The following is a 12,402-nucleotide window of genomic DNA, read 5'->3' as shown; positions in this document are numbered from 1 at the left end:
ACTACAGTTTTCCACTGAATAAATATTGTCGGATTTACTTAATTCTTTTCATGATTAACAGGATACACAGATAAGAGGAAAGTGATAGCATAGTGCCAGGCACAAAGTAAAGCAAATGTAACCAGATGAACATATATATTTACTAAGGTATGTGTGTGTACATAACACAGAGGGAAATAATAAGAAGAAAAACAGTAAACACAGAGGCAGAAGCTGATTCAGTTACCACTGAGTTTAGTTACCATTATTCCTGTTTTCAGTGAGTAATTTTATTCTATTTTATATTATATTCTCAATTACAAATTAGGAAAGTGTGATCTAGTTAATGTACAAACGGTTTGAGAGTGACACCCAAAGGACAGTCATTAATGGCTTAGGATTTCATACCATTCAATAACCTTAGAATGATCTATCTAATGGACAGAATTAATCAAGCTTGTATATGCAAATAATATGAAACCAGGATGGTTATTAATATTCTAAAAAGCATAAAATTATAAATTATGGGTTGGGGTTTGGCTCAGTGGAATAGTATTTGCCTAGCATATGTGAAGCCCTGGGTTTGATCCCAAGCACAGAAGAAAATTTTTTAAAAAGATGTTTAATGTAGAAAAGAGATGGCAAGGTGGAACTTATGTGTGGCTACTGTGTACACAGGACAAGGCACAGGCTATATATCAAGACCTGGGGAAAAAAAGACAACACACTATGAAGTGATAAGTGTCATTATAGAGGCACAGTAATTATTATGGGAATGTGGAGGAGAAAGAACTTAATTTGGCATGGATACATCTTCAGAGAATTGGTGACAATGCTTAGCAAGGTGCCTGCTACATAACAAGTATTCCATAAATAAGAGTTATTAGTCTGGCTGAAGCACAAAGTAAATTAAAGCAAGAAGGAAGAAGTTGAGGCCGAAAGATTAATTTGGTGTTAGCCAATGAAGTACCTGAGAATTTATGCTTTATCATAAAGTAAATGGTAGAGCTATCAAATGTGGTTTTATTTATTTATTTTCTTTTTTGTGGGACCAGGGATTGAGCCCCAAGTCCTCATATATGCTAGACAAGCATTCTACCATTGAGTTATATATGGAGCACTTTTAAAAATTTTGTTTTGTGACAGCATCTCACAAAGTTGCTAAGGTTGGCCTTGAACTTGCCATCCTCCTGCCTCAGTCTCCTGAGTAGCTGGGACTATAGGTGTGCACCACTGTACCTGGTTCCAATTTTTTTAAGTAGTTGATAATGCCTAACAGAGGAATTAATTCACAAGGAAGCTTATAAAATATGAAAAGTGTAAGAAGAATAGTTAAGATTATTATAAGAACTTAAAATAATACAGCTGAATCAATGTAGTAGAAACGAGAAGCAGAGAATAGATTGTTTTTGTGGGGAGGGTACTGCGGATTGAACCAAGGGGCACTTTATGACTAAGCTATATTTCCAGTCCAGTCCTTTTATATTTTGAGAGAGTTGTTGCTAAGTTGCCCAGGCTGGCCTTGAATTTGCAATCCTCCTGCCTGTCTCCCAAACAGCTGGGATTATAGGAATACACCACCTGCCTGGCCAGAGAATGGATTTTTTTTTTTTTTTTTTTTTTTTTTTTGTGGTGCTGGGGATTGAACCCAGGGCCTTGTGCTTGGAAGGTAAGCACTCTACCAACTGAGCTATATACCCAGTCCCAGAGAATGGATTTTTAAAAAGTGACTTATTGGGCTAAAAATATAGGGTTTGTAATTAAGAAATAAGAGACCTGGGAGTTGAGGATGATCTTGAGGTTTCAAGGTTAGGAAATTAGATGGATGTAATGACATGAAACTAAATGGAAAAAAGAGTAAAGTAGTTAAGTTTGAGGTGGGTGGGAGGGAGGATTTATTGAGAGAGATAGTTTGGTTTCAGTAGTGGTAAACTTGAGGTGTTCAAACATACTCAATGAAGAACATCTTTATGGCACAAACCTGGCCACTGGAACTAAACAAAAGGCTGAAGATGGTTAGATCAAAGAACAAGGGAGTGCTGGGCATGGGCGTGGTGGTGCACACTTGTAATTCCAGAGGCCTAGAAGGCTGAGGCAGAAGGATCCCAAGTTCTAGGCCAGTCTCAGCAACTTACCAAAGCCGTAAGCAACTTAGTGAGACCCTGTGTCAAAATAAAAAATAAAAAGGGCTGAGGATGTATGTCAGCGGTAAAGCTCCGCTGGATTCAATCCCCAGTATAGATACTACAATACAGAACGGCTGACTTTTTTTTTTAAGTGCTGGGGATCCAAACCAGGGCTGTGCACATGCCAGGCAAGCACATTACCATGGAGCTATGTCTCCAGCCCAAGAATTATTAACTTTTAAGTTATTCAGAAAAACAGGACACCCTGTTAGGTACATGTTTCTTGAGCATTTACCTTTTGGTTAGTTCTTTAATTTTGTCCTGATTTCTCTGGTGCTGAACTTGTATTTCCTCGATGCGAATCCGTCTGTCCTCCATAAGACCTTCAACTTGTTCTCTAGAAAGCTTGGTCTGTTCTCCCAGCTGCACCTGCAGTGCTTCCACCTAGATAGGCGATAGGGGTGAGGGATCCACTCATGTGTGCATTTACTTCATACCTCTAAAAAAACAAGTTTTTCCCAGAAACAAAGCTAAATAAAACAAACCCAAAGCACAGCAGCAAAACAAAGAGTAAAGCCTCAACTCTAATCTTTTTAATTCAATGTCTTATAAAATGGGGTTAGGCTACAAAAGAGGAAACTCTTTTGTTTACTCTCAGGCGCATATCTATATCACACAGAGAAGGCTACAAAATTTGATTTCCCCAACCCTAGTTTGCTTTTTCACTGTCTCCCTTTTACAATGCATAGAAACAGAATGACTGAGTTTTTGACTTCAAAAAACAGAACAAAATGAATATAATATAATTTTCTTCTCTGAGTCTGGCTTTTACAACTTCCAACCAGTATGTGGAAATACTAGCCAGAAACTGTAGAAACTGTCATTTAAATCAATGGGAGAAGAAGAGGAACTTCAGTACAATGAGATAAAAAATGATGGTACCAAGGACATACGATTACCAGATAGCAAGTAAATGATTTATTACTTTCATAGACATTAGAACTTAGGAACTAGATAAATGGACATAACTGCAAATGTTGATCTGTCAGCACAAACTTCCCTCTATAATTCTGTGTGTTCCTCCTAGGCCAGTCACAAACCGAATTCTTAATTTAAGATGGTTTTGTTGGGTAGGGCTTAGCAATGTGACCTGAAGGTTTAGAGAAGTACTTCTAGAATGTTCAAATAGAGAAAGAATAATGGTTTAAAAATATAAGCACTTAGAAGAGCCGGGCATGGGGGCACACACCTATAATCCCAGTGGCTCAGGAGGCTAAGGTAGGAGAAACACAAGTTCAAAGCCAGCCTCAGCCAAGGTGAGGTGCTAAGTAACTCAGTGAGACCCTGTCTCTAAATAAAATACAAAATCGGGTTGGGGATGTGGCTCAATGGTCAAGTGCCCCTGAATTCAATCCCTGGTACCCCCAAAATACACACACACACACACATATACACGCACTTAGAAATTAGGAAAACCTCAATTTTCTTAACTACATGATGCCTAAATACATCCCATGTGCAAGGAAATACTTGCATGATACTGAAGGAATGTTATACAAAGCTAAACATGTGAACAGAAATCATCTTGGCCTGCCAAAATAAATCTGTTACCTGTAAGATGAGTGTTTCTATGTCTCCCTGGTAATGTTCAGAACTGTATTCCTTTTCTCTTATTGCTGATCCTTTTTTGTTTACTTTAGAATCTAAATTAGAAAACAAATGTTCATCAACAAGACTACTCAACATTTTCTGCTATTCAAATTTAAACATCAAAAAAAGAAAAAATTTCAGTGTTGTCCTTGCAGAGAAGTTCAGTTTCTTTTACCTATGAGAGAAAAAAAGAAAAGCAAAGGAAAACACACAATACTTATAATACTTAATTTTTCAAATGAGAATTTCTATAAGTGAACTCTGTAGGATTGCACCTATAATCAGATTTACTGATCAGAAGAATCAACTACTAAATGTTCCCTTGGCATTGTGTCTACTTTCTTTTTTTTTTTGGTACTGGGGATTAAACCCAGGTGTGTTTTACCACTGAGCTACATCCCTAGTCGTTTTTTATTTTATTCATTTATATTATTTATTTATTTTATTTTTAGTACTAGGGATTAAACCCAGAGGCACTTAACCACTGAGTCATATCCCCAGACCTTTTTATTTTTTTATTTTGAGACAGGGTCTCACTAAGTTGCTTAGGACATCACTAAATTGATGAGGCCGTCCTTGAACTGACTTGGCCTCCCAAGTTGCTGGGATTACAGGCATGGATCACCAGGCTCAGCTGTCTACTTTCTTAATAAAATCTTACTTAATCAGAATGAGGAAGGAATAAGAAAAACTAAATTCAAATATTTTAGTTATGACATATTAAACAAACTTCAAAAGACAAAGTTATTTAAACATTTTTTTTTTTAGTTATAGATGAACATAATACCTTTATTTATTTTTATGAGGTGATGAGGATCAAACTCAGTGCCTCACACATGCTAGGCAAGTGCTACACTGAGCTACAACCCCAGCCCCAAAGTTACAAAATTAGCAACACTATTATATATATACAATGGAACATTACTCAGTCATAAAGAGGAATGAAATTATGGCATTTGCTAGTAAATGGATGGAACTGGAGACTATTATGCTGAGTGAAATAAGTCAATTCCAAAACACCAAAGCCCAAATGTTCTCTCTGATTTGTGGATGCTAACTCACAAAAAACAGGATGGGGAGATGTGGAGTGGTGAGGTAGGGGTGAAGAATAGTAGTTCACTGGATTAGACAAAAGGGAATGAAGGGAAGGGAGGGGAGATGGAATAAGGAAAGACAGTGGAATGAATTGGATGAAACTTTCCTATGTTCTTGTATGAATACACAACCAGTGTAAGTCTGCATCATGTACAACCACAAAAATGGGAAGTTATACTCCATTTATGTATGATATGTCAAAACACATTCTACTGTTATGTATAACTAAAAAGAACAAATAAAAAATTTTTTAAAATAAAATAAAATAAGCAACATTAAAACTGTGCTGAGGTTACCAGAGACTTGGAAGTATATGGAAAGGAAGGGAGAGAGGATGATTAACAGATACAGGGGAGTTGCTGAACCAGAGGATAATTTCTAACGTTCTAAAGCACAGCAGGATAACTATGGTTCACGACAATCAATTGTACATTTCAAAACAGCTAGTAGAGAAGATTTTAAATGTTGCCCAAACTAAGAAATGATAGGTGATTTCTATGTCAATTTTCCTGATATGTTCACTATATATCACATACACTATTGAAATGCCACCCTGTGTCCCATAAATATATACAATTGTTGTATATCAATTAAAAAAATATTAAAACAAAACAACAAAAAAAAAAAAAAGAAAAAAGAAAATCTGCACTGAATAAAGTACAGATTCTTGGATGATTCAAGAACCTCAATAAGATCTTAGACCACCAAAGACATCATCATGAACATCAGTTATCACTGGATAGTGGGAGAAATTTCTAATTATTTACACCGTCATTTTTAATTCAGCATCAATGAGACTTTCTAATAACAGGGTTGTTACCTGGTTTGGGAGCTGAAGACTCATTCTGTTCACATACACCTATAGCCTGGATAGTCTTTTGAAGAATGCTGACCTGAAGAACCAAAAAAGGATATATGAGTACCTTTCCTGTAAGTATGAAGTTTTACTTTTTAGCCTAATTCTACAGATTCCACACTATTTTTAAGTTAAATTTGTCAAAGCTGAATAATTATGTAAGGCTGTTATGCATGTGAGAGGCAACATAGGCAAAGTAACTGGGTTTTTAGATAAAACCCAGTGTTGATAGAAACTAAAAAAATAAAATTACAGGGATATTTCACAAAATATGATTTAAAAAAGTGCTCTTTTACAAGGGTCTTTAAAAAAAGTAATAGAAATATTACATATTACAGAAATATTCATATGTAAGTATGAGTAAAAATCCTAATGAGAAATTATCTATGAAAGTGAAGAAAAAAAAGGAACCGGGCATAGTGGTGCATGCCTATAATTCCAGTGACCTGGGAGGCTAAAGCAGGAGAATATCAAGTTCAAGGTCAGGATGGGGAACTTAGGGAGACTCTGTCTCAAAATAAAGATAAAAAGAATTAGGGTTGTAGTTCAGTGGCAAAATACCCCTGGGTTGGATCCCCGGTATTGGAAAAAAAAAAAAAAAAAAGTGAAAAATGGAAACAGTAAACAGTATACACATACATGTAAACTTTTTCCTCCCTCCCTCCCTCCCTTCCTTCCTTTCTTTCACAGTGTTGAGATAGAACCCAGAACTTCCTGTATGCAAGGCAAATACTTTATCTCTGAGATCTATCTCCAGGCCTACATAAATATTTCATTTTTTGTTTTGTTTTTTGGTACTGGGGTTCGAATCCAGGAGTGCTTAACCACTGAGCTACATCCTCTGATTTCTTTTTTTTTTTTTTTTTTTTTGTGGTGCTGGGGATTGAACCCAGGGCCTTGTGCTTGAGAGGCAAGCACTCTACCAACTGAGCTATCTCCCCAGCCCCTGAGCTACATCCTCATCAGCCTTTTAAAAAAAAATTTTTTTTTTTTTTTTTTGCGGTACTGGGGATCGAACTCAGGGCCTTGTGCTTGCAAGGCAAGCACTCTACCAGCTGAGCTATCCCCCCAGCCCTAAAAATTTTTTATTTTGAAACAGAGTCTCCTAAATTGCTTAGGACCTTGCTAAATTGCTGAGGCTAACCTCGAACTTGTGATCCTCCTGCCTCAGTCTCCCAAACCACTGGGATTACAGGCATGTGCTACCACACCAGGCTCCTACATAAATATCTCTGTAAGAATGGAAAAAAGAACTGCAAGTATATATACCAAACTATTTTTATATTTTGGAACTGGGAATTGAACCCAGGAGCACTTAACCACAAACCACATCCCCATCCCTTTATATTTTGAGACAGGGTCTTGTTAAGTGCTTAGGCTGGCCTTGAACTTGTAATCCTCCTGCCTCAGCCTCCTGAGTTGCTACGATTACAGGTGTGCAACACTGAAGAGATCTAGGCAGTGTACCTCCCCATCCCACCTTCTAGGACCAGCTAAGAAATTATTTCCTGTCCCCTCATCTCTGACTTCCTAGTTAGAAATACCTGATGTCTTAACAAGAGCTGAGGTCTAGATAAGTCCTGTTCAATTTTAATTTGATATTACTGTTTTAAAAACAAGTCAGAAGGGAGATCCTTGAAATAGAAAAGGTTTCTTACTTGGGATATCTGACGTTTGCTAATTTTCTGTGACAATTGCAGAGAACTAGAAGACTGGCTATACCAAACTATTAATAATGGTTCATCTCTAGGTTAGAGGATTAGGGGAAACTATCATTCTTATATGATAGATTTCTGTACTCTGTATTTGTTTTTTAATAAATACCATGTACTACATTTGTAATCAGTATAATATTTTTTAAAATCTTAACTACTGAAACTTTCCACAAAGTCTACCCCTATTTTCCTCTCTAATCTCAAGTTAAAATATCTACCCCTCTGGGCTTTAGGTTTCTTTCTCTTTTTTGTGATGTTGGGGTAGAACCCAGGGCCTCATGCATGCATGCTAATCAAGCACTGCACCATGGCTTTAGGTTTCTAAATGAGGAAATGAGGTAAACAATGCTACTTCTTAAGGTTTTTGAAGAAAAATGCTTTGCAAACTCAAGTCAACATGGAACTGTACTTGTTAACTACTCTCCTTGAGTCTTCTTTAGCAAGTGCTAAATTCCTGACTATGGACCTCACTTTATTTTGTAAAGCCCACATTCAACACCCAAAAATTACTTACTTTGTGGGGAGGTTCCTTATAAAAATAGGTCACTTCTCCAGTGTTCATTCCCACAACAGCCAAGAGATTCTGAATCTTTTTCTTGTCTTCTAGTTCTCTGCAATTGTCATAGAAAATTAGCAAACATCATATATCCCAAGTAAGAAACCTTTTCTATTTCAAGGGTCTCCCTTCTGACTTGTTTTTAAAACAGTAATATCAAATTAAAATTGAACAGGACTTATCTAGACCTCAGCTCTAGTTAAGACATCAGGTATTTCTAACTAGGAAGTCAGAGATGAGGGGACAGGAAATAATTTCTTAGCTGGTCCTAGAAGGTGGGATGGGGAGGTACACTGCCTAGATCCTTCTCTTCAGTACTGATGGGCTCATTCCCCTGATTGCCAGGAAATGTTGCCTACTGATGGTTCATAGTAGAATCTCTCCAGAACTGGTCTCAGCCAAAGGGAATTGCTTCCCTGACTTATGCCTCCTATTCCTCAGGGACAGCCCACATCCAATGCCTGGTCAATGAGAGAATATAAACACCCAATCTCCTTGCCTCAGTGCCCCTTGTGGTGTTGCGTCCCTTGTTGGCTGAGGTGTGCTGTAACTGAATCACAGTGGTAATTCTCCATCTGCCCAATCAGGCTTTCCTTATTTCCTCAGAGGTGGTTTTTCCTCAGAGCACTCAACCCAAAACTTCCTATAAGCAAATTTTCATTGTGTAGTTTGTTTCCCAGGGAACCCAACCTGATACCAGACAGCTGATATCAGGACTGCACCAAAGAAGCAAATTCTAAAGAGCGATTTCAGAGCTAGTGATATGAGACAGTTCATAGAACGAAGTGTTTCTAGGAGCAAGACAAATGGGGAATCAACTGGGTATAGCTTAAATAATCAAAATAACCAAAGATGGAAAAGGGGCTGAAGATTGTGCTCCATTAAGAAGTCATAATCTCTGGTGCTTCCCAGACTGTAAGATGAAGAAGAGGCTGGTCCTAGAAGGCAAAGACCTGTAACACCTCAGCAAGTGTACAAGGTAAATGATTCCCCTAATTCTTCAACAAAAGGCCTGCAGTCATTTATTCAAGTAGTTATGCCAGGGTAAAGAGAATACCCTGGCATTTCAAGGATTGCTGTATGCAGTATCTGAGATAACAGTGATGCCTGGTAATGTGAAGCATCACCATGGCACAAGGCATATGGGGACAATGGAATAAATGGAATTTTGGTGCAGCTCACAGTGGGTCTATTAGAGCCACAGATACAATCAACAGGCATTTTCCCAGTTACCAAATGTATAATCAGAATGCACATACTTGGTAATTGGCAGAACCTCCAAATTAGTTTGTTTCTGGAGTCAAACAAGCAGAAGCCTTTGACACCACACCCAGTCAAGATGGTAAATACACTTAAAAGATGCAAAGGGGAGAGCCTTATCAAATCCTCATTTCATTCATCAGTATGATCTACACAAAAGAAGTTTGGATTCTGGAGGATAACAGTAGACTATAACCAGGTAAGTTTCAATTTCAGTCATTATGCCAGATGCAGTATCTTTGCTAGAGCAGATATTAACTTGATCAGAGGTATATGGAATGTGGTCACTGATAAGGTGAATGCATTCTTTTCTATCCCTCCAAGGACCAAAAGAAGTTCACATTCAAGCGAGGTGGGCAAGAGTGTACTTTTTATAGTCTTTCCCTAGGGCCATGTTAACTCCTTTGCTCTCTGTCAATACAGTATAAAAGGACCTGGATTCTACAGATCACATTTTTTCACTACTGATAATATCATATTAAGTTAGAAAGCATGGACAAGAGATAGCAAATGCACTGGAATAAGATAAGTGTGTTCGGGAGGGTTGGAGATAAACCTGATAAAGATATTAGTGAAGATTTCAGGGATCTGATCTCAGCATGCCAGAACAATTCCTTCAAAGTAAAAGGCAGAATTATTGAACCTTGTACCTGCTATCGTAAAGAAGGAAATGTAATGCCTAGAAGGCCCTGGAGACATATACCCTATACTTTGGAGTACTGTTCCAACCCACATATAAAGTGACATGAAAACTGAGCTTTCAGTGTGGCCATAGCTGAAAGGAGGTTCTGCACTGGGTCAAAACTTTGGTACAAGCAGCTCTGGTGGTCATGTCATATGACCTGAGAGATTTTATGGTATATGTGGTTGGGACAAGAATCATGAGGAGTTTATGGTTGACCTTATTATAAGAATCATAACAGACCCTCTGAAAATCTAGAGTAAGACCATACCATCTAGAGCTGAGAATTATAACATTTGAAAAAAGCAGCTTCTGTCATGCGGCTGGATTCTGCCAAGATGGAGTGCTCAACTATGGGAAATCCAGAAATCACATAATTAACTCGTTTCAAAATGATGCTGGGACTGGGGATGAGGTTCAGTGGTAGAGTGTCTGCTTGGAATGTGTGAGGCCATGGGTTCAATCCCCAGTATCACACACACATACACACAAAAAAGATGGTAGGAAATGGGCATGGTAATGCACACCTATTATTCCCAGCAACTTGAGAGGCCGAGGCAGAAGGATTTCAAGTTCAAAGCCAGTATCAGCAACTTAGGGAGACCCTCAGCAACTTAGTGAGACTCTGTCTCAAAAAAAAAAAATAAAAAAGAGTGGAGATATAGCTCAGTGGTAAGGTGCCCCTGGGTTCAATCCCCAGTACTAAAATAATGATGATGATGGCAGGGAGTGAGGCTGGATATCTACATGCAAAGAATGAAGTTGACCCTCGATATCATATATAAAAATTTACTGAAAGCCAGGCACAGTGGCCCATGCTTGTAATCCCAGCAGCTCATGAGGCTGAGGCAGGAGCATCACGAGTTCAAAGCCAGACTCAGCAACTTAGTGAGGTCCTAAAGTAACTCAGCAACTCAGTGAGGTCCTAAAGCAACTCAGTAAGACCCTATCTCTAAATAAAATATTAAAAAGGGCTGGAGTTGGGTGTGGTGGTGCAAGCCTGTAATCCCAGCAGCTCGGGAGACTGAGGCAGGAGGATCACAAGTTCAAACCCAGCCTCAGAAACCGGGCAAGACCTCAACTTTAAATAAAATATAAAAAGGGCTGGAGATGTGCTCAGTGGTTAAGTGCCTCTGAATTCAATTCCCCCATACCAAAAAAAAAAAAAAAAGCAGGGGCTGGAGATGTGTTTCGGTGATTAGGCGCCCCTGGGTTCAACCACTGGTACAAAAAAAAAAAAAAAATTCACTCATAATGGATCAACACCCAAATGTAAATGCTAAAACTATGAAATTATTAGAAGAAAACATAGAGGAAAAGCTTTTGACATTGGATTTGGCAAAAATTTCTGGTATATATCAAAAGCAGAAATAACTAAAAAAAAAAAGATAAATCAGACTACGACAAAATTTAAAACTTTTGTGCATCAGAGGGTGCTAATAAGAGAGTAAAAAGGCAATCTAGGAAATGGAAGAAAATACTGAAAATGATGAATACAATAAGGGTTTAATATCTAGAATATATAAAGAACTTGCACAACCCAATAATGACAACAAAACAACCCAATTAAAAACTGGACAAGGGACATGAACTGACATTTCTTCAAAGATATAAAAATGGCCAATAAGTACATGAAAATATGCCCAACATTGTCATTAAGGAAGTGCAAATCAAAACCATAATGAAATAAGCCCTCATATCTGTTAAGATGGCAACTGTCAAAAATATCAGAAAATGGGGCTGGGGATGGAGCTCAGTGGTAGAGTACTTCCCTAGCACATGTGAGGCACTGGGTTCGATCCTCAGCACCACATAAAAAATAAATAAATAAATAAATAAATAAATAAATAAATAAATAAAGATACTGTGTCTATCTATAACTAAAAATATTTTTTAAAAGTATCAGAAAATAGTGCCAGGCATGGAGGCACATGCCTGTAATCCCAGCAACTCAGGAGAATGAGGCAGGAGGAGAGCAAGTTCAAAGTGAGCCTCAGCAATTGAGTGAAGCCCTAAGCAACTTAGCAAGATCCTGCCTCAAAATAAAAAAAAAAATTTTTTTAATTATAAAAAAAGGGGGGGCTGGGGATATGGCTCAGTTCATAGAGTGTTTGCCTGGTAAGCTCAAGGCCCTGGGTTCAATCCCCAGTACTGTGAAAAAAAAAAAAAAAAAAAAAGAGGGGGCGCTGGGGATGTGGCTCAGTGGTCAAGTGCCTCTGGGTTTAATCCCTAGTACCAAAAAAACAAAACAAAACAAGACAAACAATCACAAATGTTGGCAAGGATGTGCAGAAACTCGAACCCATATGTACTATTAGTAGGAATGTAAACTGGCAAAGCCACTAAGAACAGTATAGCAATTCCTCAAAAAATTAAAAATAAAATAACTGAGTAACTCACTAATACCATTTCTGGATATATAGCCATTAGCATTGAAAGCAGGGTCTTGAAGAGAGATTTTCACACCCATGTTCACAGTAGCA

The 12,402-nt window shown here is 37.9% G+C and overlaps 1 protein-coding gene across 10 annotated transcripts in view; it reads right to left on the bottom strand.

The window, feature by feature from the left end:
* Nucleotides 1-12,402, bottom strand: part of Ccdc77 (coiled-coil domain containing 77) — a 54,091-nt gene that overhangs the window by 11,140 nt on the left and 30,549 nt on the right. For all 10 annotated transcript variants that reach the window (XM_047548283.1, XM_047548286.1, XM_047548289.1 and 7 more), the window contains 4 exons: nt 7,936-8,032; nt 5,671-5,743; nt 3,717-3,808; nt 2,401-2,549 (listed from right to left, as the gene is read on the bottom strand). In XM_047548283.1, the coding sequence (XP_047404239.1) occupies nt 2,401-2,549; nt 3,717-3,808; nt 5,671-5,743; nt 7,936-8,032 (411 nt within the window). The remainder of the gene's footprint in view (nt 1-2,400; nt 2,550-3,716; nt 3,809-5,670; nt 5,744-7,935; nt 8,033-12,402) is intronic.

This window comes from Sciurus carolinensis, chromosome 4, assembly GCF_902686445.1.
Source record: "Sciurus carolinensis chromosome 4, mSciCar1.2, whole genome shotgun sequence".
NCBI lineage: Eukaryota > Metazoa > Chordata > Mammalia > Rodentia > Sciuridae > Sciurus > Sciurus carolinensis.
The sequence above is the reverse complement of the archived record's forward strand: the minus strand, read 5'-3'. Positions and strand labels throughout refer to the sequence as shown.